The 21,420-nt window shown below is 33.8% G+C and overlaps 3 protein-coding genes across 5 annotated transcripts; all 3 read left to right on the forward strand.

Annotated features, from left to right (window-relative positions):
* The first annotated feature begins 1,043 nt into the window (after window positions 1-1,043).
* Window positions 1,044-6,066, forward strand: LOC107188395 (anoctamin-1-like). The gene is made up of 10 exons (XM_015576678.1): window positions 1,044-1,361; window positions 1,442-1,567; window positions 1,703-2,185; window positions 3,366-3,759; window positions 3,848-4,080; window positions 4,162-4,359; window positions 4,445-4,871; window positions 4,945-5,150; window positions 5,222-5,509; window positions 5,660-6,066. The coding sequence occupies exons 1-10, from the start codon at window positions 1,044-1,046 to the stop codon at window positions 5,942-5,944; spliced, it is 2,958 nt and encodes a 985-aa protein (XP_015432164.1). The 3' UTR covers window positions 5,945-6,066.
* A 1,217-nt stretch (window positions 6,067-7,283) lies between these two features.
* On the forward strand, window positions 7,284-9,858 carry LOC107188432 (sorting and assembly machinery component 50 homolog A). Its single transcript, XM_015576726.1, has 8 exons — window positions 7,284-7,336; window positions 7,583-7,672; window positions 7,795-7,860; window positions 7,941-8,159; window positions 8,302-8,516; window positions 8,583-8,961; window positions 9,136-9,415; window positions 9,629-9,858. The coding sequence occupies exons 1-8, from the start codon at window positions 7,316-7,318 to the stop codon at window positions 9,811-9,813; spliced, it is 1,455 nt and encodes a 484-aa protein (XP_015432212.1). The 5' UTR covers window positions 7,284-7,315; the 3' UTR covers window positions 9,814-9,858.
* A 1,352-nt stretch (window positions 9,859-11,210) lies between these two features.
* Window positions 11,211-15,805, forward strand: LOC107188409. Of its 3 annotated transcripts, none has more exons than XM_015576698.1 (4): window positions 11,211-11,255; window positions 11,346-12,838; window positions 12,912-13,148; window positions 15,790-15,805. In XM_015576698.1, the coding sequence occupies exons 2-3, from the start codon at window positions 11,369-11,371 to the stop codon at window positions 13,116-13,118; spliced, it is 1,677 nt and encodes a 558-aa protein (XP_015432184.1). In that variant the 5' UTR covers window positions 11,211-11,255; window positions 11,346-11,368; the 3' UTR covers window positions 13,119-13,148; window positions 15,790-15,805. The 3 variants fall into 3 exon arrangements, with proteins under 3 accessions (XP_015432184.1, XP_015432185.1, XP_015432183.1); XM_015576699.1 differs by lacking the exon at window positions 15,790-15,805 and adding an exon at window positions 13,956-13,982; XM_015576697.1 differs by lacking the exon at window positions 15,790-15,805 and having other exon boundaries at window positions 12,912-13,211.
* Window positions 15,806-21,420: the final 5,615 nt, after the last annotated feature.

Here is a 21,420-nt window from a genome sequence, read left to right on the forward strand (position 1 = left end):
TTTGTCACTATTAAAAATATTATTGAATTATTTTCATATGTTGGACTAAAAAAATAATTTTGTACTGCCATTGTTTTATACAAAATAAAATCTATGTGTTTGTACATAATGATTAAACGAATGAAATAATACTTTTACAAGGAATTATGTTTATAACTTAGTTTTTACAAAAGTTGCTTCTAATTTATTTTAAAAAAGGAAATGGGTCATGTATTTATTCCGATTTTGTCACAGTTTACGTTTCGTTGTTAATTCTTTTATTATGATGCTAATATTTAATGACCACGTGATCACTTAGTAACTTAGTACAATTTCTATTTGTAATCCTATATCCAATATGTACTAATGCAATTCATGCACACATGACGTATCTGTAGAATCATGCTTTTGCTTGCCTTTGGACCATGAATTTATTACGGTCAGAGTAGGTGCATCACACGCGCAAAAATGGAATAAATAGAATGATTCAATTAAAACACGTATCAGAATTCATGTAAAAAGAAAGGTTAAATTGTGAATAGACATGATGGACCTACAATACGGAGACGGATGTAGAATAATTTCCTGCTTCATATCTTAACAACATCCGGAACTAAAGATTTTTCGATGGACAACTGATGAAAATTGTGTAAGAGTATAACATATTCGAACCTTGGCTTTCCATGTATGTAGAAAATCTAACAAAAATTATATCTGTTAACATAAAAAATTAGAAATAAAATATTATTTTTGTTAGCACTTTTTATTTCATATGTAAATTGCACTTTTCGTGGGGTCATTATATACGTTAGAATTTTTATTACATTTTTAGTTACATATATTAGAACCAATGATTAGTTAATGATTATTATTAACCTCTTAGTTTCACTGTAGCTTACAGTTACCTCGTTCGATACAAAACGGTAGTGTAGAATTAGTTAAAAATTATTTGTAAATGATTTGTGATCCTTATAAATACACAAATTCCTTTTATCTGGCTTGCATGTAGTACACGTTGTTTGATTCAAATAAGTAGAATTTGAGTACTGATCTGTTCAATTAAAATGGAAGAAGATGATGAAGAAGTTTCCATACCTTGGATACAAAAGGATAAAAGTGAAACACCTGATGCCAGTCTTTATAGATCGGTACAAAGTAATTTAAATGCAGGTTCTGTGCAAACTTTGTATCAGAGTGTTCGCAATACTATATATGATGCTGGAAGTATGAACAGTTTAAACAGTATGCACAGTGCAATATCAATGGAAGAAATTCGGCAGCCTGATAATGTCAATACATTGATTATTAACAATGAAGCAAATGTAACAATTCTTGATGGTAGTTGTACAGATTTAAGGGACAGTAGAAGAGGTTCCAGAATTGTAAGTTACATTTTATATATACAATAATATGTGTGACTCAAAATCTACAATTACAAACAATTAATCTTATGCTTGTGTAGGTCTCGAATTCCAAACCAGCATTTAGTTCATACTTTCAAGATGAAGTTCGTACAATTGATTTTGTCCTTGTTTGGGATGAATATAACACAGAGGCTCAAAGATATCGTAGCACAGAATGCAGACGGGTAAGTTGAATTTTACTTAAACAGACTCGAAAGAAAACTGCAAAATATCTGCTTTTTCTGTATTTAAAATTTTGCCCTCGTATCATGGAACGCTCTTTATATGTAACTACCCGATAGTCTATTTTGAATTTGTAGGTATTTGAAAAGAACTTGGAAAAGGAGGGTTTACAACTGGAGTACGAGCAAGCCGAACCAAATGGTCTTCATTTCATAAAGATACACGCGCCAAGAGATGTATTAAGACGGTATGCCGAAATATTGAAACTTAGACTGCCAATGACGAAAGATTTAGAAGGCCGAAGAGTTCCCGAGAACCGTGGCAACACATTGATCAATGAGGTCAATTCATTATTCAAAAGAATCATGAAAAAATACTACGTCGACGAAACGATCTTTCCGACGATGAAACACAACTTCACGGCAGTTTACAGCCGTGATAAAGAATATTTATTCGACCTCGATTCGCCGAATTTTTTTACCGCCGCAACGCGCGCCAGGATAGTACACTTTATTTTAGACAGGACCAGATTCACCGAGACCATGGACGACGATTTTGCATTTGGAATAGAAAGGCTGATTTCGGACAGAGCGTACGTGGCTGCATATCCTCTACATGATGTAAGCTGAATGGTTTCTTTTGGGGGTGGGGGGCAGGGTTTTTTCGCGGAAAATATTTGCTCACGGTGGAAGATATCATTCCGTCGGGACACACCTCTCTTTAAATGGTCACGGTTGTTAAGACACGGATACCTCTAGCGTACAGTAATTGCTGGAAACACCACATTGTTTTATACTAGCCCACTGCATTCCTCCGCTCGCACCTTCCAAACAGCCCATTATCCTATTCTCCGATTTTCGTAGGAGGACGCATAATAAATTCGGTGACGACGAGCCCCTTCGGCTCAAATGTAACCACCCTGCTTGACTTTGTACTGGACACAAAACGGCTTATAGGATTTTCGTGTCTTGCCCTAATCCCCTTTTATGCACACACTCGGATAGATAGGGTACGGTTATCAGACGGGCTACTCAGGTATGGACGTTCAATAGAACCACCTGGACTCTTATTGTATCCTTTGTCCATCGGTTCGTAGTACGGTCGTCGAGGGTAATAAAATTGCAGTTGAGCATTTAAACTTTACCTGAATATTACTCTGTTTTGTGTTTCTAAAGGGAAACTTATATAATGACGTATTTCTATATTACGCGAAGTTCTTTGACTCCTTGTGAATAATAAATGCAAAATTTCATGAAGTTTCAATTCCGAAAATGTTTTCTGAATTTATTAATTGAAATATTAAAGGAAACTAGTCAACTTGTACTTTTATTTGTAGTGTTCTTATGAGAAAGAAAAATATTTCTGAAATGGAATGACCTATGCCTTTATGAAGTTTATAATAGTATTTTGCATATTTAATAAAAATACCGTTAATTTACCGTCTTTTATTATACATCAGGAAGAAAGGTGCCATAAAATTGATTTTCCCAGTTTGAAGAAATGTTTGAAACAATAGAGGCGTTGCAATAAGCTCGCGCCTTCGAGGGCTGGGCACTTTATTATACCTGCACCTCCTCGATCCTCGTCTCGCCCTTTATACCTGCTACGATTAGGGGGGACATACCGTTAATACGCGGCGGTACTAATGTTTCAGAAAAACGATTTAGGTATTATACGTTAAACCGTGCTATTAAGAAAACGGTACTTCGAGGGTTGATTTGAAATTTTAACGATGCATCTGCAATTTCGAAGCTGTTCAAATTTTTCAAAATCTTATGCTGATTTCTCTTTTCTTTTCAGGGTGATCTACAATCACCAGAGTCGATGAGATATCTTTTATACACTGAATGGGCCAGTCTGAAGAAATGTCTTCATTATCAACCCTTAGATTATATCAAAGAATATTTTGGTGTAAAAATTGGCCTTTACTTCGCTTGGCTTGGTTTTTACACGCATATGCTGATACCAGCTAGTGTCGTTGGTCTTCTTTGCTTTATATATAGTTGTGCAACCCTATATTCTAATGAACCAAGCGAAGACGTTTGCAATGGTAATGGTACCATTCTAATGTGTCCCTTGTGTGACCACTTTTGTGGATATTGGGATTTGAAAGAGACTTGTCTGCATTCAAGAATTACATATTTATTTGATAATCCATCTACTGTATTTTTTTCTATATTTATGTCATTATGGGGTATGTGTTATTATAGAGTATCCGTAATATTAATATTAAATTGTGAGTCCTCGATTAATTATTCGTATTTTCGTATGTTTTTTATTAGCTACGTTGTTTTTGGAATTGTGGAAGAGATACTCGGCTGAAATAACCCATAAATGGGACTTGACTGGTTTAGATGCTCAAGAGGAACATCCTCGACCCCAGTACTTAGCACGTTTAGCACATGTAAAAAAGAAGTCCCTCAACATTATTACAAATACCGAAGAACCAAAGGTACCATTTTGGAAAATGAGACTGCCTGCCACGATTCTTAGTTTTTCAGTCGTTTTATTATTGGTAAGTTTACTCGGAGGTAACTGAAAAAATTAAGTAATTGCTATTTGCAATAAATTGACTTTAAATTGTAATGTGACTCAGATTGCCATAGCCATGGCGGCTGTCTTAGGAGTTGTTCTATATCGGATGTCTGTGTTAACCGCGTTAAGCGTTTATGGACATCCTATGGTAACCAGTTATGCGATACTCTTTACTACAGCTACTGCAGCCAGTATCAATTTGTGCTGCATTGTTGTGTTCAACTGGGCCTATGTTTGGTTGGCAGAATATTTAACAGAGGTATTGCGAATAGAAAAGTAAATGTTCAAATGCATATTTTTTTTCTTGCATTTCCTTGAGTGATACCTGCTTTAATATTTTGCAGATCGAATTACTCCGAACACAAACTGAATTCGACGATAGTTTAACATTAAAAATATATCTACTTGAATTTGTAAATTATTATGCTTCCATATTTTATATAGCATTTTTCAAAGGAAAGTTCGTTGGGTATCCAGGAAATTATAATCGGTTTTTTGATTATCGGCAAGAGGAGTGTGGTCCTGGTGGCTGCCTTATGGAGCTGTGTATACAATTGAGCATCATTATGATTGGCAAACAAGCGATGAATACAATATTAGAAATGCTTTTCCCACTATTTTACAAATGGTTAAATACCTTGAAAGTACACGTTGGAATGAAGACGAATGGAGAGAGAAAAACTACCGCCAGAAAATATCTTCAATGGATCAAAGACTATAAATTAGTAGAATGGGGCCCGAGAAGTTTGTTCCCGGAGTATTTAGAAATGGGTAATGGTATTGTATTTACATAAATCTGTTAAGTGCATTTTGTATAATTTTCAATGATTTCTATTTATTTTAGTATTACAATACGGGTTTGTTACCATTTTCGTTGCTGCATTTCCGTTAGCGCCATTTTTTGCATTACTGAATAACGTTTTTGAAATGCGACTGGATGCGAAAAAATTGTTAATAATGTACAGAAGGCCAGTCGGACAGCGTGTCATAGACATAGGTATATGGTATCGTATTCTCGATTCCATTTCCAAACTGTCTGTTATAACAAATGTAAGTTTGAAAATTTATGGGTGAAATATTTTCCGCAACAGAATGTATATAAGTGACCGATATTTTTTTAGGCGTTTATTATAGCTTTTACATCGAATTTTATACCACGATTAGTTTATCGAATCACCGTGTCCGACAATTATTCTCTAGAAGGTTTCTTGGACCATTCCCTGTCGAAGTTTAATACGAGCGATTTAAAAAATGGAACTGAACCGTTTTCCTTACCCGCCCACGAACAGATTGACACATGCAGGTATCCAGATTACAGGGAACCACCAAACTCATCAAATAAATATCAATATTCGATCATGTTTTGGCATGTATTAGCCGCAAGATTAGCTTTCGTTGTTGTATTCGAGGTATGTACCTTGTCTAATTATATTTTTATTTTAATCAATAATGCTTGTATTTTTATATCCATGATGGATACTTTAATATTTTGCTTCTTGTGACTCATCTTATACGCTGTGCATATTCAGTTACCGAATAAATGATATCGTATTTTGCAGAATATCGTGGCTCTCGTGATGATACTTATACGATGGTGCATTCCCGATATGAATCCAAAATTACGGGATCGTATTCGACGGGAGGCGTATATGACCAATGAATTAATTATTCGACAAGAAGCACGCCGCGCGTGTGTTAGATCGGCTGACGTGAACGAGAACACCAATCGGTGGAGCAGGGTCATGAGAACTAGTTTGTCAAATTCAGAATTTGATTTAGAAATTCATGGAAGTCCTGTGCCTGCTTCTAATACACATTCAAGAGTGGGTCCAGCTGCACTATGATAATTTTAAAATGACAATGATATTTAAAACTATTCCACCTGGAAGTCTATTGACGTTCGAAGTTCTACCGACAGTAGTGTGGACAGTAAGAAGGTTTAAGAAAGAAAGTGCTTAATTACGCACACACATTTATAATAGTCTTATATGACTGCTAAATAATTTATTACATTAATGAATCTGAAATGGAGGAAGTATTCTCGTCGCAGAAAGCTTTAATGTCTCTTTACTTATGCTAGGAAATCACATGAACTTAAATATACTATTTCTCACTAGAAGTATATGAAAAGTTATAGTTTGTATATGAAGGGATGTTATAAAGAAAGTATATCACATTTCTAACTTTAAGTGTTTACTCAGTCGCTATGTGTTTTCTCAATTTATATTGTTATTGTACACATGAAAAACATTCTATTTGTACATGACAATTGACTTCTATTATAGTATGGATGCGGAACATAATTTTATAGATTCATAAGTCTTCCTCTTTTTAAAGTTCCTGTAAATGATTACGTCAATAAGCGGGACTAATTTTGACGAGTGAATTTGTATTGTGTACAAAATTTGGATCTGGCATTCAACTTTTACTAAAACGCAATTTTTCCCTTTATAATAAGACATATTTCTGTCAATATCATAGTAAAATCTACCTCGATTAAACATACATTAATTGTGCAAATCTTCACACTGTGATGTCTCCAAGATCAGTCACTCTTTTAGATATTTATCAGTAAGGAGTATGTATATTTAAATATGTTAAGCTGCCATCTCTGGTATTGATAACATTATTTTTTTGCAGTTAAAAATATATAATTAATTCTATATGCATATATTATATACACATATGTTATATTTTATAATGTAACTTATAGACGTAAAATATAATACTTATTTCCATTAAGATGTGTGTAATATGAATTTGTAGTTGGACCTTTAAAATTTACTTTTGACCAGTTATTGTACTGAAGTGAGGGTATAATGATTATTCTTCTATATTAATTATTTTTTTGTTACTGCTCTGTTTCTCCTATTAACAGTTTTTTACATATTTTACAACTCCAAAGATGATCATTTATATACATTCAGTTTGTGAAATTTACTGCTTGGTAATCTTGGTATATAACATTGCCATGTTAGTGGTGATGTTACTATTTCAGATGCACTATTACAGAGGGCGATGCCTCTGTTCGCGTGATAGCAATGCCATAGCCATACGCCATACGCTTCTCAGTCATTTTGAATGTTCTGAATATTTAATTTGAAAAATTTATCTATTTTTTTTTATTCTTAAATATTAAGAAGGAGTTGACAAAATTTACTACAATACTTTAATGTAAGTTCCCATCAAAACGAATAAAATTAACTTCAACAAGAATGGGAACTGTCCATGCAAAGGTAAGCTTATATTATTAGAAAAGCACGCTATAACCTAAAATCGAGACTATTAATTTACAGTCTGAGTAATTTCTAATAATAATTCGTTTCTCTGTAATCTGTTACTTAGAAGTTATATTAGGTTTTCCTATTTCCATTTATTTTATGGTAGGTTCTCTCATCTTCGCTATTCTTTTTATTCATATTCTACATTTTTTATGGATTTAATATATTTGAATAATTTATAATATGTTTCGTTAATTTTAGGCATCAAATATTTCTGGAAACTTAAATCAGGACACAAATGATGCTATTCCCAAAGAAAAAAAACACATTCCTAAAAAAAAAGATGACTCTGTAAGTAATCATTTGTGATTTCACTTGAAACAATTTATATTTCCAGTGAAATATTTTCTATTGCTATTTTTTAAATAATGTAATCATTTACCAATATTTATTTTTAATTCACAAATTTTAAGAAGAGAAAGAACATATTACGGAAGAATGAAATGGAAGGAAAGCCTGTTGATTTGCTAACAATGAAGGTATATTTAAGCTCAAATCTATATTTGATACTTCATTCTTTTTTTAATATATTCGATTTCAACTTTTTTTTATTACACAGGCAAGAGTTGACAGAATACATGTGGATGGACTTAAGCGAACGAAAGATGATATTGTAAAGGCTCAAGTAACAGACCTCTTTAAAGCTAAAGACTTTCAAGATGTTATCATACGTGCCCATAGAGTCAAGGGAAAACTAGAGGCAATAGGATGTTTCAGAAATGTGGGAGTTTACATTGATACCAGTGAAGGTCCTCATGCTTCCCCAGAAGGTGTTGAAGTGGGTCTATATAATTACACACTAATTCAACAACAAATAAGTAATTTCTCAGATTTAATTCTTTTCAGTCCATTAACAAACTATTTGCTTATAGATTGGATATTTTTGTGAGAAATGTCATATGTTTTATGTTCTTCTCCAGGTTACCTTTACGGTACATGAAACTGGACGCTTGATAGGTGGCATTAACACTATGGTCGGAAACAATGAAGGCTCTGTAATTATTGGAGCGAAAACGCCCAATTTATTTGGTAGAGGAGAACGTCTTCAAATGGAATATTCCCATGGTACAAAAAGTTCCACAAATGTAAATGTGTCGGCTATTAAACCACTCGTGGATAATTGGCTTCATACAGTGTATGTAATACTCTAATCAGTTGAATAATTTACATTTCCATTATTATAATTTAATTTCTTCTACAGGCTAAGTGCTAGCGTATTTAACACAAGCACTGACTTTCCATGGTCTGGTTTTAATGAGCGTGACAAAGGCCTTTTGTTAGATGTTGCTCTTAACCCAGATGGGGCAGGTATACTGAAACACAATCTACAGTACGAAGCTACATATAGGAAAATCATTTCTGCGAAGCAAGCATCGTTTTCCGTTCGCGAACAAAGTGGTCCTAGCTTGAAATCTGCGTTACGGTATATTTATACTATCGACAAACGAGATTCTACGATATTCCCTACTGTGGGAAGTCTCGTTCAGTTTTCAACAGAAGTGGCTGGGCTTGGTGGAGACATTGGATTTGTTAAAAATGAACTCGTCATGCAAGCTAATTGGTCGCCACACGAATACTTTGCAAGTATCATTCAACGTTAATTACAGTAGAACTTCGATCAAGCCCGTGACAAGTACTTGATTTCCTTGCACAAGCCAAAATAGTTGAAGTTCTATTATATTAAATTATACATATATTTTCACTAACTGTTTTGACTCTTGTATAACTAATATTATTATAAATGTTTATATTAGAATTTCCAGTTGGGTCTTCAGACTGGACTGCTCAGAGGAATTAATGACGATAAGAAAGTAAACATAGTGGACCGATTCTTCTTGGGAGGACCACTGAACCTCAGAGGATTCGACATGAGGGGTTGTGGACCCCGAAAAGATAACAATTCTCTAGGTGGCGACGCGTATTGGGCGCTTGCGCTTCATTTATATACACCGCTGCCATTCAGGCCTGGTCGAAATGGTTTCGGAGATCTGTTCAGATTACATGGTTTTGTCAACGGTGGAAATCTAATGTGCGGTACGAGACATCAAATTTGCTACAGAATTATTTCGACAACTTTGTAATATGAATTTACACTTAACTACTTTTTGAAATATGAACTTATGTATCAAAACTTAAAGGTCACTATGACTAATTTAAGTGAAACATTCCATATTTTTTGCGGAAACTTTTGATCAGTTAACTGAAATTCTCTTGGACATATAAAAGTAATTAATGTTTTTATTTCAGCAAATAATTTAACAAAGAATATGAAAATCTTCACGGACGATATACGTGCTTCGGTTGGTGGCGGTATTGTAATGAAACTTGGAGACGTTGCAAGAATCGAATTGAATCTAATTAGGCCTTTCTGGTACGGTAAAGGCGATGTATTGCGACCGGTTCAATTTGGTATAGGGTTGCAGTACTTATAAGCATTTCTTATTCAGGAGTAGTAAATTGTATATCTTGTATTATTTTCTATGTCAGTAATCTGAATGTACAATAAACTACAATGATGATTGTAAAGTTATTACTGTTACAAAGACACATTCTAATGTGATTAGAATTATATGTTTTAAAAAGAGTATCGTTTCCAATAAAGTCTAGTACAAATTGTTTTGAGTGTTCAATTAATCATTCTCCATTTCTTCTATGAGTGTGTATGATTAAGCTGCACACAAAGAATTACATTATACTCCTACATTTGCATCAGACATGCAACGTGCAATAATTTCTACGACGAAACAATGGATTTCATCAGTTGATGAATCACTTCCCATATAGTTGAATAATTATGTAATACTTTTATTCAGCAATTTTGACTATTTGAAATCTATACATAGAATGTTTAAAGAAAAATTCAAAACTGGTGTGTTGTTATCGTGAAAGATAATTGGTACAATTTTTCCATGCCATTCAGTCCTTTTATCGTGAATTCGAAGATAGCGTACGTGCAAAACGTTGGTAAAACAGCGCCACTGTCTCGCGTGAATCACGAGTGCTAGGAGTATCAACCAGTTGAAAATGGCCGCTTAAAAGTTGTCCCCGAAATGTGTGCTATGATAATGTGTACCTTTACAATGGAATCCTTCGAGATTAATAAAGAATCCAAGCGAAGCATTGTGTCCGACGTAACGAGATTCACCGAAAACTCTTTGTTCGAAAGCCACAAACTTGTTACAAGGAAGAATCAGTCGTCGTACTGCGAGCAAGATTGTCTACGTGATTGTGGTTGTCACGGCATTGGGAATTTGCCTTGTTGTATGTATGCGTATGAAAATATATTTTCCGTAGGATCATTGCGCTACGGCGTGTAATAATAGATCGTAATAATCATTACAACCGTACGCGAGAACCAGAGTAATGTCAAGGGTTTGGTCACACCGTCATTACGCGATTCGCTATATCAACCAATGTCGTTCTCTGGAATGTGCGCGTAAGCCCGTGGCGGGATCGCGTTACTATTGTAAACGGTATACATCGATTCGCGGATGTTTTTAACAGAATAAAAATGTAGCGTATCAAATTTAGACGTTCTTATGCTCTTGAAAATATTAAATCGTACGGTTTATACGTTGCAAAACAACATGTACGCAAAACGAAATGCTTTTTGTTGGAAAATGCGTAAGAATCTTATATTGAGGACTCTTTCTATACCTGATAGGAAATACAGTCAGTTACAAAAGTATAAGCGCAAGCCATACATTTGCGATATTATCGAAGAAATAGTGATTTTTATAACGACACTTTTGTAATCATTGAGATAAGAATGATTGAATAACGCGTCTAATATTTTAATTTTTATTATAGTGCAACAAAGAAGATTTATGAGGACTAAGAGAGGTGGTAGAGCATTACCAGTGTGTTGAGTAAGGTATGTAAATAAATTAAAAACTTTTCTGAATGAAATTATTTTCATGTAATAATATCAACTATCTTTACATTTGACATGTATTCTGTGCAGCATCTATCTTTGAAACTAGCATCATGGAGAATATGTATTTGATGAAGGATACAATGGACATGGAGAGCAAAATATTAAATCCAAAGAGGGAGAACATGCTTCATAGTGTGTTGAATGCTTTCAACCACATGTGGGAACGTTTTGCCAAAGTCCCCGTATCATTTTTGACAGGCATTAATTATCCATTATCAGTAACAGTGGTAAACAATGGTCTCATTTCCCCTGAATTTTTTAAAGACATGACAACGAAAAGGGATGCATTGGGCACTGATAGTGTATATATTCACAATGCCTCGATGAAAGAGTCTTTAAATATTATTGAGAATATTCATCATGATATATTTGGTGAAAAGAAACTATATGTAAGTAGAATTTTGAATGAAAACGCAATTGGAAAATTAAAATACAACTACAATTCTATTGGTATTGATAACAAGGACACTGAAAGATCTGATAAAGGAAAATCTATTGTTGAGGAGAACTTTTGTGATTTATTGACAACTGAAAATTTAAACGAAGAGAGTATAGAAGATTCATTCGAGCATGTTTGTTTGGATAGTACAGGAAACATAGAAAATATGCATAGTTGTGAATATACCAATAATGATAGATTTTCCAGCGAGGAGCAATTTTCTGATTGTTTTGACAATATTGCGAAGGATAAACTCATCACAGATAGTGAACCACTTTTGTGCACAACCAGTTCAGACATAGTAAGTGTAGAGCCAAACAAACAGACTGTATCTGATATGTTGACAAATGTGTGGCAAAAGGTTTATGGCAGCATGACAGATCGATTTTCTACAACAAATTTAATTGATTCCGATATAACAATGAAACGACCACTCTCGCCAAAACAAAGAAGAAAAGTGAATACCATGGCGAAGGGTCGAGGTCGGGGTCGTGCAAGATCGCAGCTTAGGCGTTCCGGAGTGAGTCAAACTAGATACAGAAAGGAACGCACAAAGCACGATCTTGCTGCAGATATACAAATGGATTTCGAAAACTGGCAAGACCTTGATGTGTATCATACAACAGAGAGTAAAGAATCAGAAGACTGTTTTAGTTTAGACGAAGACGTGGTAGATGGATTAGATATTACAGAAACAATTAGCCATGCAACGTTCACGTTTGCTGATGTGGAACCTATAGTGCAGACACCAAAAATGTGTAAAACTTACAATCAGGGAATGTCTAAAGTGCCTGCAAGAATGAGATGTATATCCGAGTGCGGAGAAGACAGGAATATGTTTGACGAGAATTGTGTTGAGAACAGGTACAATTTGCAAAGAAAGACATTTCGATCGCGCCTAATATCAGAAAGTTCCATCGATTCAGAAGACAGTTACTGTATAGTTTTCGAAACAGAATCTGAGATTTACAAAAGCGATCTTGAGGACACCGACGAAAGTGATTTAGATGAAACTAGTGATGATGAAGAAACCGATAATTCGACATGCTATCGCGTAGAACTCGTTCCTCCGACTCAAAAAGTAAATAATTATTTACAGTCTAGAATTCTTTACTTGGATTCCTATGTACTAAAGAATGAGATTTTTATTCTAGGTGAAATTTAATTTGAACCCCACTGTTCATATAATGGTACAGTGGGATTATGCATACCGTGCAGCTCGAAAAGGTCCGTGGGAGGAGATGGCTAGAGATAGAGAACGATTTAAGGGACGTATTAATTGTATAGAACGTGTTCTTAATCCAATATTAACTACTCAACACCGAACTCACATGTGGCAAGAAAGATTCGCAAATATTTAATAGAATCCATATATTCGCCGTCCTTTTAAGGTAATTCTCTGATTAAGGGGTAAATATTGTATAATATGGCAGAAGAGATGGTGTGTTACAGCAAGGGAGAATATGTATAATAAGCCTTCCAGAATGACAAAATAGGCTGTGAATAAATAGCGTAGAACAACTATTTTAAAACACATTTTCTTTTTTTAATTACATTAGTATGGATAAATTTCTTGCTGTTCCTACTACTTTGCAATCAGTTGCACGCTAAATGTTCGTTTTCGCTGAAAATTTACGATGGTGTCGTAGGGTTTAGGATTCTTGCCTGTGGCTAGTCTGTTACTTGTAGGCATACTGGACACTGCTAAGGCTTTTTCTTTGTGTACTGGACAAATTGTATTGGGTGATAGATGTAGTTATAAAGTGGTGGAGTATTTGTTTTATAATCATAGTAGAGACGATCACACAAACAATAACCATTGCTAATAAAAGCTTAAAACGTCTTATTGTATCACCTAACATGAGTTCAGTAATAAGAGTTTTGTACATAAGGAAATTTATGTTATGTAAGCGGTAGAACATTGTCTATTAACACGTTTAAAAAAAAAAGGAATCTTCTCTTTGAAAGAGACATATTCAAAATCAATTTTAATGTTCTTATAGTGTAAGGTATATGTAAATAGTACGTACATATATATTTTTAGTTAAATTATCTCATCTTACTGAACTAAGATACCAAGGTGTAGAGAAATTATAAATGCACTAGTCATTAAACGTGTATAAATTATCAGTCCTTTTTCAATATATTGAAAGAAAATTTATCAGAAGGTGTTAATTATCAATATTTCTCTTTTCCAGTATATACCATCATCTCTTCTTCTATACAAGTGTTTTTGTATCGAAACTGGAACTATTTTATTGCGCGTTTTTAGTAACGAAATAAATCATGAAACATATGCATTTTTCAAATAATCGAATCAGAATCACACAATCTACATTGCACATGTTTATAACATCACTGTATATGAAATATGTCTTAGATTTTGTACGGAATGATATAACTCAGCATTTTTGCATTAACACTGTACAGTTGGAAGAAAAATATAAGTAGACATTAATTACTAATTAACTGAAACATAGGTTGTCCAATGAAAATATTCGTCTGTTTTAATGTTTCACTGTTTGTAATAAAAAACAGTTGTTGATGTTTTTAAAATTTTGTTGTGAAAATTGACTATATATTTATAATATTTCAACTATATTAGTAATAAATGAATGTCCATTTGTTTTTTCTCCGATGAATGTTATACTAGATATTGCAATCAAGATTCTGTAATAATTTCATGTCTAAAGTATTATCATTCTTTAAAACAACCCTTAACAAGGAATATTAAATATGTATACCATGTAAAGGTGTTTGGTTGCTTTGTGTCACTTGACAAATTTATTACTGCAAAAACCTGCTTTGAAAATTATAAAATTCATAATGTATACTACTATTGCAGTATCATAAAAAATTTTAAACAAGAACTTGAAAAATACTTGGTCGTTTGGTGTACATGTTACATTGAAAGATATGATTCCAATAAAATAAATGAACGAAACAAAGGTTTATAATTATGAGTAAATATAAGTTTGTGTTCAGTCTTTTTAGTGACAGTACACTGAATATTATGTAGGAAAAATCATAATAAAATTTTTAGTTTGGAACCTGATTTATGTTTGGATATATATTAAATACCATATATTTTTTTTTTCAAGTATTGAATAATCTATATTCTTTTTTCGTATTAATTTTGTATAAAAAATAAAAGTATAATAGTTATGTATATCACGTTAGTCCTACTCTGTACAATATGTATTTAAAACATATTAACAATAGATGTATATACATATTATAATTTATAACATATAACACTCTACGATAAATCATTTAATTGAATTATTGTAATCGATTTTGTCTGTAATTTAACAATGGCTCTTTTCATTTATAGTTTTGTTAGATTTGCTTTAATTTCAAATATATGTATAAAAAGATTTAAACTAATCCTTATTTAATCATTGCGTCAATTTAGTATTTCATTAGGGGACACTGTGAAAAGTAGAATAATATTATGCATGTATTTAAGGGTATAAAATAAACAACTTATGTATATATTCAATTAAATAAATGCATTACTTTTTTTGTAATGATCCATAATACATGTATTTTGTCATTAGTAATTGATTGATCTACTTCTAATACTTAGGGTAAAAGAAACTAACTATGAACCTGTTACAGATTAATATTAACATTCTATAATTTTAGAGAAGATTTAAAAAGAAAGAGACTAAACTAGATTTTAAAAGAAACTACTGTTAAATTTAATTTTTTGAATATTAGTGTTACATCAGATTTGAATTTGTACCAGTTAGCACTGACTTCATTTAATACACTTGGGCATATATATTTGCAATACATCTCTGTAATATAATTATTATATGGGTATTGTTAATTGCATGCATTTATGAAAAGATGAATTGGTGGCCTACTGTGATTCTGACAGTATTAATTTTCCTGTCGTGAATAACCTGAGAAGTTTCTCAGAACATAACAATGAAGTAATAACACAATTGAAATTATGCCAAGGGCATGTTACATGATTGTCAGTGGTTGATTGGTGTTCAGTGTTCAGAAAACTAACGTTTGCAGTTACGGATCCTGCCCCTTAATTGTGAACCTGCGACTTCATTTTGAAGAACAATGTTCTTTCGACACAACACTGTCCCGTGATTGCAAGAGACCGAATGCCGGTAGTTTCTGGGGTTTCTGGTTTCTAACAACGATAATGATCGTGTAGGTATCGAGATGGTGCACTATATATATGTACTTCCTTTTCTACGAAGAAATAATTTATTATTATTATGTACTGAGATTCTATCATTCTTAAAAAAAAAATATTTTTATCCCAATGAAGGAACTATTGAGATATGGAAAAATAGAATTCAAATTTAGAAAAATATAACATTTTTGTAATAATAAAATTCTGGATAGATTTCATTCTCAGCTTAATAAAGCTTGACACAGAAAATTAATGTCCATTTTAATTTCCTTCGTTTGTAAGTATAGATTATAAAATTATGGATTTGCATGAACATCCACAACCTTTTTCAATTCAAGTCCCATTCGCGCCGGCAATAACGTGACCTCGTTGTAAGAAAAAAAAAGTGGAATGGAATAGTTTAGTTTACGATTATTACGTGTTCCTGACATTGAAGCTCGGAAAAACATCTCGTGGGAAAGTTTCATCGTTATTCATACAATTCTATGGAAAATGCCCGATTGCATTTGCGTGCTCTATTCGCGGTCAACTTGCAATCAGATCGATGCGTAACTAGCGTAAGCTATTTAGAGATACATATGTATCGCGGTACTCTTAATTATCCCTTCGTGTTACTTCCGTTATAATTGTATTCGCAGAAACGCTGCATTAATTAGGAATCTTTTTCAAGAAGAAATTTGTGAGTCATAATTCGATTCTGTGAAAATGAATTAAATGCTTATCAGCTTTCTTATTGTCAAACATGACTGAACGTGACACGTTTGACTTGAATTTTTGTTGTCAGTTAATAGCGCTGTTTAGTATAAAGTAGAGGAAACAGTAATTTTGTGCCACAGCGAAAAGTTACATATCCAATGCGGTACACTTTCCGGGACAGTTTTCAATGCGGAATGCTACGGAACGACTTTAATCCGGGACGTCTGGTCCAACATACTCATACATATTTGCTATAATTTTAAATTTCTAATTGTGAGAATTAAAGAGTATAAACTAAGGCTAAAAAAATTTCATACAAACAACATTTGTTACTCTGTATCGGCCTTGATAACCAGTTGTATGCAAATTTCGAGCCAATTGTCAGCAAATAATGACAAAATTTGTCTAAAAAACCATAGCTATCTGTTTCCGCATTTAACTTGGGTTTTGCAGGTAAAGACTGCTGACAAAATGGTAAAGCAAATAATGTAGGCTACATTGTGAGAATTGCTGCTAATGTACGTACAAGTTGTTGATAGCAGATCTTGCATCAAACTTGTAGCCATAACCTGATAACAAGCATTGGGCAGAATTTGGCTTTGCAGGTTTGGCTGACTGGGTGGATAAAATAGTGTATTTTTAATATTTTATAACTGGTGGGTTCGACGACCATCTTTCCCAGTCTTTCTAGGGTTAATGTAGCAATTTACATGAATTCCGTAATTGCATAGGACGTTAAGAAAAGGTATTATAACAACAGTATATTTACCATCATCCAGGAAATGTATTAAAAGTCCATTAAGAATAAGGAGGAGGTGAACCGGAAAAGGATGGGCACGATTTTAACAATGGGAACAGCTTCCAAGACGTTGTTGCAATAGATTGGGATACAATTCGACGAATAGTGTTGTTGACACATTGTTGACAAATTGATAGTCTTCCACTGACATGAAAACGATGCTTTCTGCAATGGAATTATCGCTCTTACGCATCATTGCAATTAATAACGTACTTAGCTACTGTCACCGTTAATCATATCACTAGAAATTGTGTTTACGCACATAAGACTTATTGCTATAAGCGTAATTGATTTCTCTTTTTGATTAATTAGAGTAATTTCGACCTAATGCGTACATGCGGTATGTACCCTCTGGACCGTGGACGGCGTATTACAGATGTGACATCTGTTTAGTGTTTATGAACCGAGTAAGTAAATTCGTCTTCTCTGTCGGTAACGACACTTTCGAAAAATATTTTTCGGTTACCGTTAAGTATCTACACCAGAGTGTTATTGCAGTTGTTGAAACATTATCGTTAGCTGTGGAGAACGATAAACAAAAAGAATATTCAAATGTGTCTACATTAAGAATTTTTTGACTGGTAAAAATACGGAGGTTAATAAAGACTATGTATTGAAAAAAAAAGAAAGAGTAGAAAGTGATATGTATATTTTTTATCTGCAAAAATCGGCCCATTTCAATGGAACACACGATGCGTGCAGAATGTTGTCCCGAAAATAAGCATGTTATGTAAGTATGTAATTCAGGTCATCGTGACCTGTCGACGACGAAGGTCATTTTAATCATTCTCATCTTTTATTAAAATTATATTCTTTTTATATTGAAATTTATAATGTTCAAGATGTTGTATAATAAGTATATGTATATAGCTGTAAGGATGAATTATTAATTTTATTGTTAGTAACATAAATAAATTCTATCTTTTTTCAATTCATTTCGGCGTGACACACGTAACAACTGGCAGTAATTTATTATACAAGAGGGCGTTTTATAATAAGTAGGATATAATTTCAAAGACAATATATGGGGCACATATAACATTAGTAAGTTTTAGCTATTGCCGGTGGAAGTTAATTATGATTCTATTAAATCTATCAATGAATAATTCACAATTTTTTGACAGGCTGGCAACAGACTTTACCTTAGATATATTTTGCTAGTCTTTTGAATGACAAAAATGACGCGAGGACCGGTAAACAGTCAAATACCTTGTATGATAGTATCAACTTTCACCTCTTAAGAATTGAGTAGCGAATTTCAAATAAAGTAGTACGTTACTAAAAGTGAAGACTTTTCACTACTTACATTGCATTTACTCTGATACGTTATTTTACGCACCAGTCTGCATGTTCAGTGATATTTTTTTCATTGGCATCCCAGAGGACAATTCTAACGATCCTGTTGTCGGTTGCAAAATCGTTTTCTTGGTCATGATTTCACGCGGCGCCTTTGTGCCCGACGACTGGAAGGGGGACGAAGAGAAAGAAAAAATCGTGGTGACTATTCAAGGATTATACCGAGCGATCTGCTTTCACCTTTTCACGATATCGCCTCCGTCACGGAGGAGGAGCAGAGAACGCGTTGCGAGGCCGTATGACGCATCGCGTGAAATTCTGAACGCGAGATAACATTTTAGAAGAGGTCCGGCTAGACAATGTGCGGCGGTTGTCCCAGTTTTTAAGTGAACGACAAAGATACCTACCTGTAAGATCCTCGTCCCAGGTAAATACGATCCACGCGATCGAATGGTACATATCCGTACGCGTTCCGTTGATCGAATGAATCGCGTCGTGGTGACTTTTAACGTATTTGCTTGACTACATCGTACTGATTCGAGTGTTTTGGAACAGTCAAATTCAACTTTGCTTAAGTCTTTTACAGACTCTTCTCGATTATCGTCCCGAACTCGGGTCCGCGCCGGGACAATAGTCTTATAAGGAGAAATGCTTCAGCCTTCGTAAATTCGTCTTTTGCCCGAAGCTCGAGCCTCGGCAACAAAAGCGGAAGGCCAACAAAGTTTTCGCTTGACATGTTCTATCCTCCCCCAAGTGGTGGGGATAACGCCTGGATAATAATCGCGTAGAACAAGCCAGACGATAATCGAGAGGAATCTGTAGTACCTTAAAGCCAATATATCGGCTTTGAATTTTTTGAAAAATACCTTGAACCGATATATCGGCTTTCCATTTTTAATATAATTTAAATACATGTAATGACAGTTTATTCTTATAAAATATGTTTAGATAGTGGAACATACGTTTACTGAATAGGAATAATAAAATGAAAAAAAGAAACGTGAATGTCTTCAAGTTTAGGAGAAATATTTAATTTTAATAAATACCTCAAGAATCGCATATTTTTCAAGGTATTTTTGTACGGTCCCCGGAAATCTTATAAGGTACTTTAAGAGTTAACTCGAAGGATCCGCTACACCTCTATTTCTAAATGTGCAACGAGCAAAAAGTGTTACTAAACTGCTACATATACACACACACGGAGGTCCATTATGCTAATGTTATACCGCACATCACAGTCGATAGAAATAAAATTCTGTGCATTAGTAGCGAACTAATAAATAAACTTGTATAAACTCGTAAACAAGTACTATACTAATTATCTTAAAACACTGTACCGTTTAATTCTATTGTTCGAATACTTTCGTTTTTCGGTGTGCACCTACGTATTTGTAAGTTATAACCGGTTTGTAAGGAATAGAATATTGGTGTTTTCGAGATACGATGACTGATTTGTTGTTTTTATACACTTATTATTACATTGTTCGATTGTTTCATACGATTTGTCTGATTTCCGTTACCACGAGAGGCGATGAGGCAATCTGTTATTTCTTTCCCGAAATCTTTATAAAATGTCCAACAATAAAAATTATTTTTTCTTTTTCAGATGAATCGTCAAAGGAAAACGTACCTTGTTTTCGATCTTCTAGAACAATCGCGCGAAAACATACTGCACTCGACGAAATATACAATCCGGTTGACACAATTTTGTATTAATTCGAGGAGCGCGCACTATGAATCGCGGACGTAGTATCACTGATGTCTACTTATTATTGGCCACATTTTCTACAAACGCGTGCGTACGGGAACGTAATCTCGTTATGTATGTAAACAGTTTTTCGGTGACCGTCGCGACTCCTCGACTACTTGTGTGCGTGTGAAATAATTCGACTAGACTGTAACTTTACTCACGTGTATGTTTGTTTACATAGGGTATCTCAGGTAGCTTGATCACCTCGAATAATGACTTAACGATACACTTTATGAAAATGTTGAGGCGTGGAACTTAAATGGTATCAAGGGGCACGTCTTATAAGGTACGTGCTTTTTTTGTGGGTGGAGGCATTTCAGAGATTTCAAGGTCACCTTGATTTTCTTTAACGGAATAACCGATTTTCTGTACCATAGATCGATAATTGACGGTAGACCTTGTATAAAATTGCTCATAAGAGATGTCAAAACAGCTAGCTTTCTTTTAACGAGGGCTACAAGATGAGAGAAATTCATGATTGTTCATTAGGAATTCACAAAGTGACATTTAAAATGAATGAAGTGAAACTTTGAAAAAAATAATGTTATATTGATAATTTTAATTCTAATATTAAAATTATGATATTAAATAAACTTTAGTATATTTTGAAAACAATTGATTCAAGATTTTATCACGTTCTTCTGTTTTTTAATTTATGATTATTTACGAGTTTTCTTATGGTCGCGATTTTAACGAAGAGACAGAATTAAAATTGATAAGAATCGTGGATGTATTTGTCAGTGCAGTCTTTCGAATGCATCGGGCGAATAACTCCCACTCTTGAACCGAAGAGTAAACGATGTGAACACGTTGAACGTATATATAAACCAAGCGAATGGTAAGATTACGATATTTTATACATTTATGGTTTCTGACAAAAAATCAAGCTTTCGCGAATAATTCATGTAAAACACTGATTTCGATATTAATATAAGAAATTTGACGTTTCAGGAAGAAACA

The sequence above is a fragment of the Dufourea novaeangliae genome, unplaced genomic scaffold (genome assembly GCF_001272555.1).
Source record: "Dufourea novaeangliae isolate 0120121106 unplaced genomic scaffold, ASM127255v1 scaffold124, whole genome shotgun sequence".
NCBI classification, from domain to species: Eukaryota; Metazoa; Arthropoda; class Insecta; order Hymenoptera; family Halictidae; genus Dufourea; species Dufourea novaeangliae.

Bases quoted from the DNA above. Each gene is read 5' to 3' on its own strand.
- LOC107188409 (XM_015576698.1), top strand. From the start codon at position 11,369: ATGGAGAATATGTATTTGATGAAGGATACAATGGACATGGAGAGCAAA. The intron at 12,839-12,911 runs GTAAATAATTAT...TTTTTATTCTAG, and splicing joins TCGTTCCTCCGACTCAAAAA to GTGAAATTTAATTTGAACCC.
- LOC107188395 (XM_015576678.1), top strand. From the start codon at position 1,044: ATGGAAGAAGATGATGAAGAAGTTTCCATACCTTGGATACAAAAGGAT. The intron at 1,362-1,441 runs GTAAGTTACATT...ATGCTTGTGTAG, and splicing joins GTAGAAGAGGTTCCAGAATT to GTCTCGAATTCCAAACCAGC. The intron at 2,186-3,365 runs GTAAGCTGAATG...TTTTCTTTTCAG, and splicing joins CTGCATATCCTCTACATGAT to GGTGATCTACAATCACCAGA.
- LOC107188432 (XM_015576726.1), top strand. From the start codon at position 7,316: ATGGGAACTGTCCATGCAAAG. The intron at 7,861-7,940 runs GTATATTTAAGC...TTTATTACACAG, and splicing joins TTGATTTGCTAACAATGAAG to GCAAGAGTTGACAGAATACA. The intron at 8,160-8,301 runs GTGGGTCTATAT...GTTCTTCTCCAG, and splicing joins CTTCCCCAGAAGGTGTTGAA to GTTACCTTTACGGTACATGA.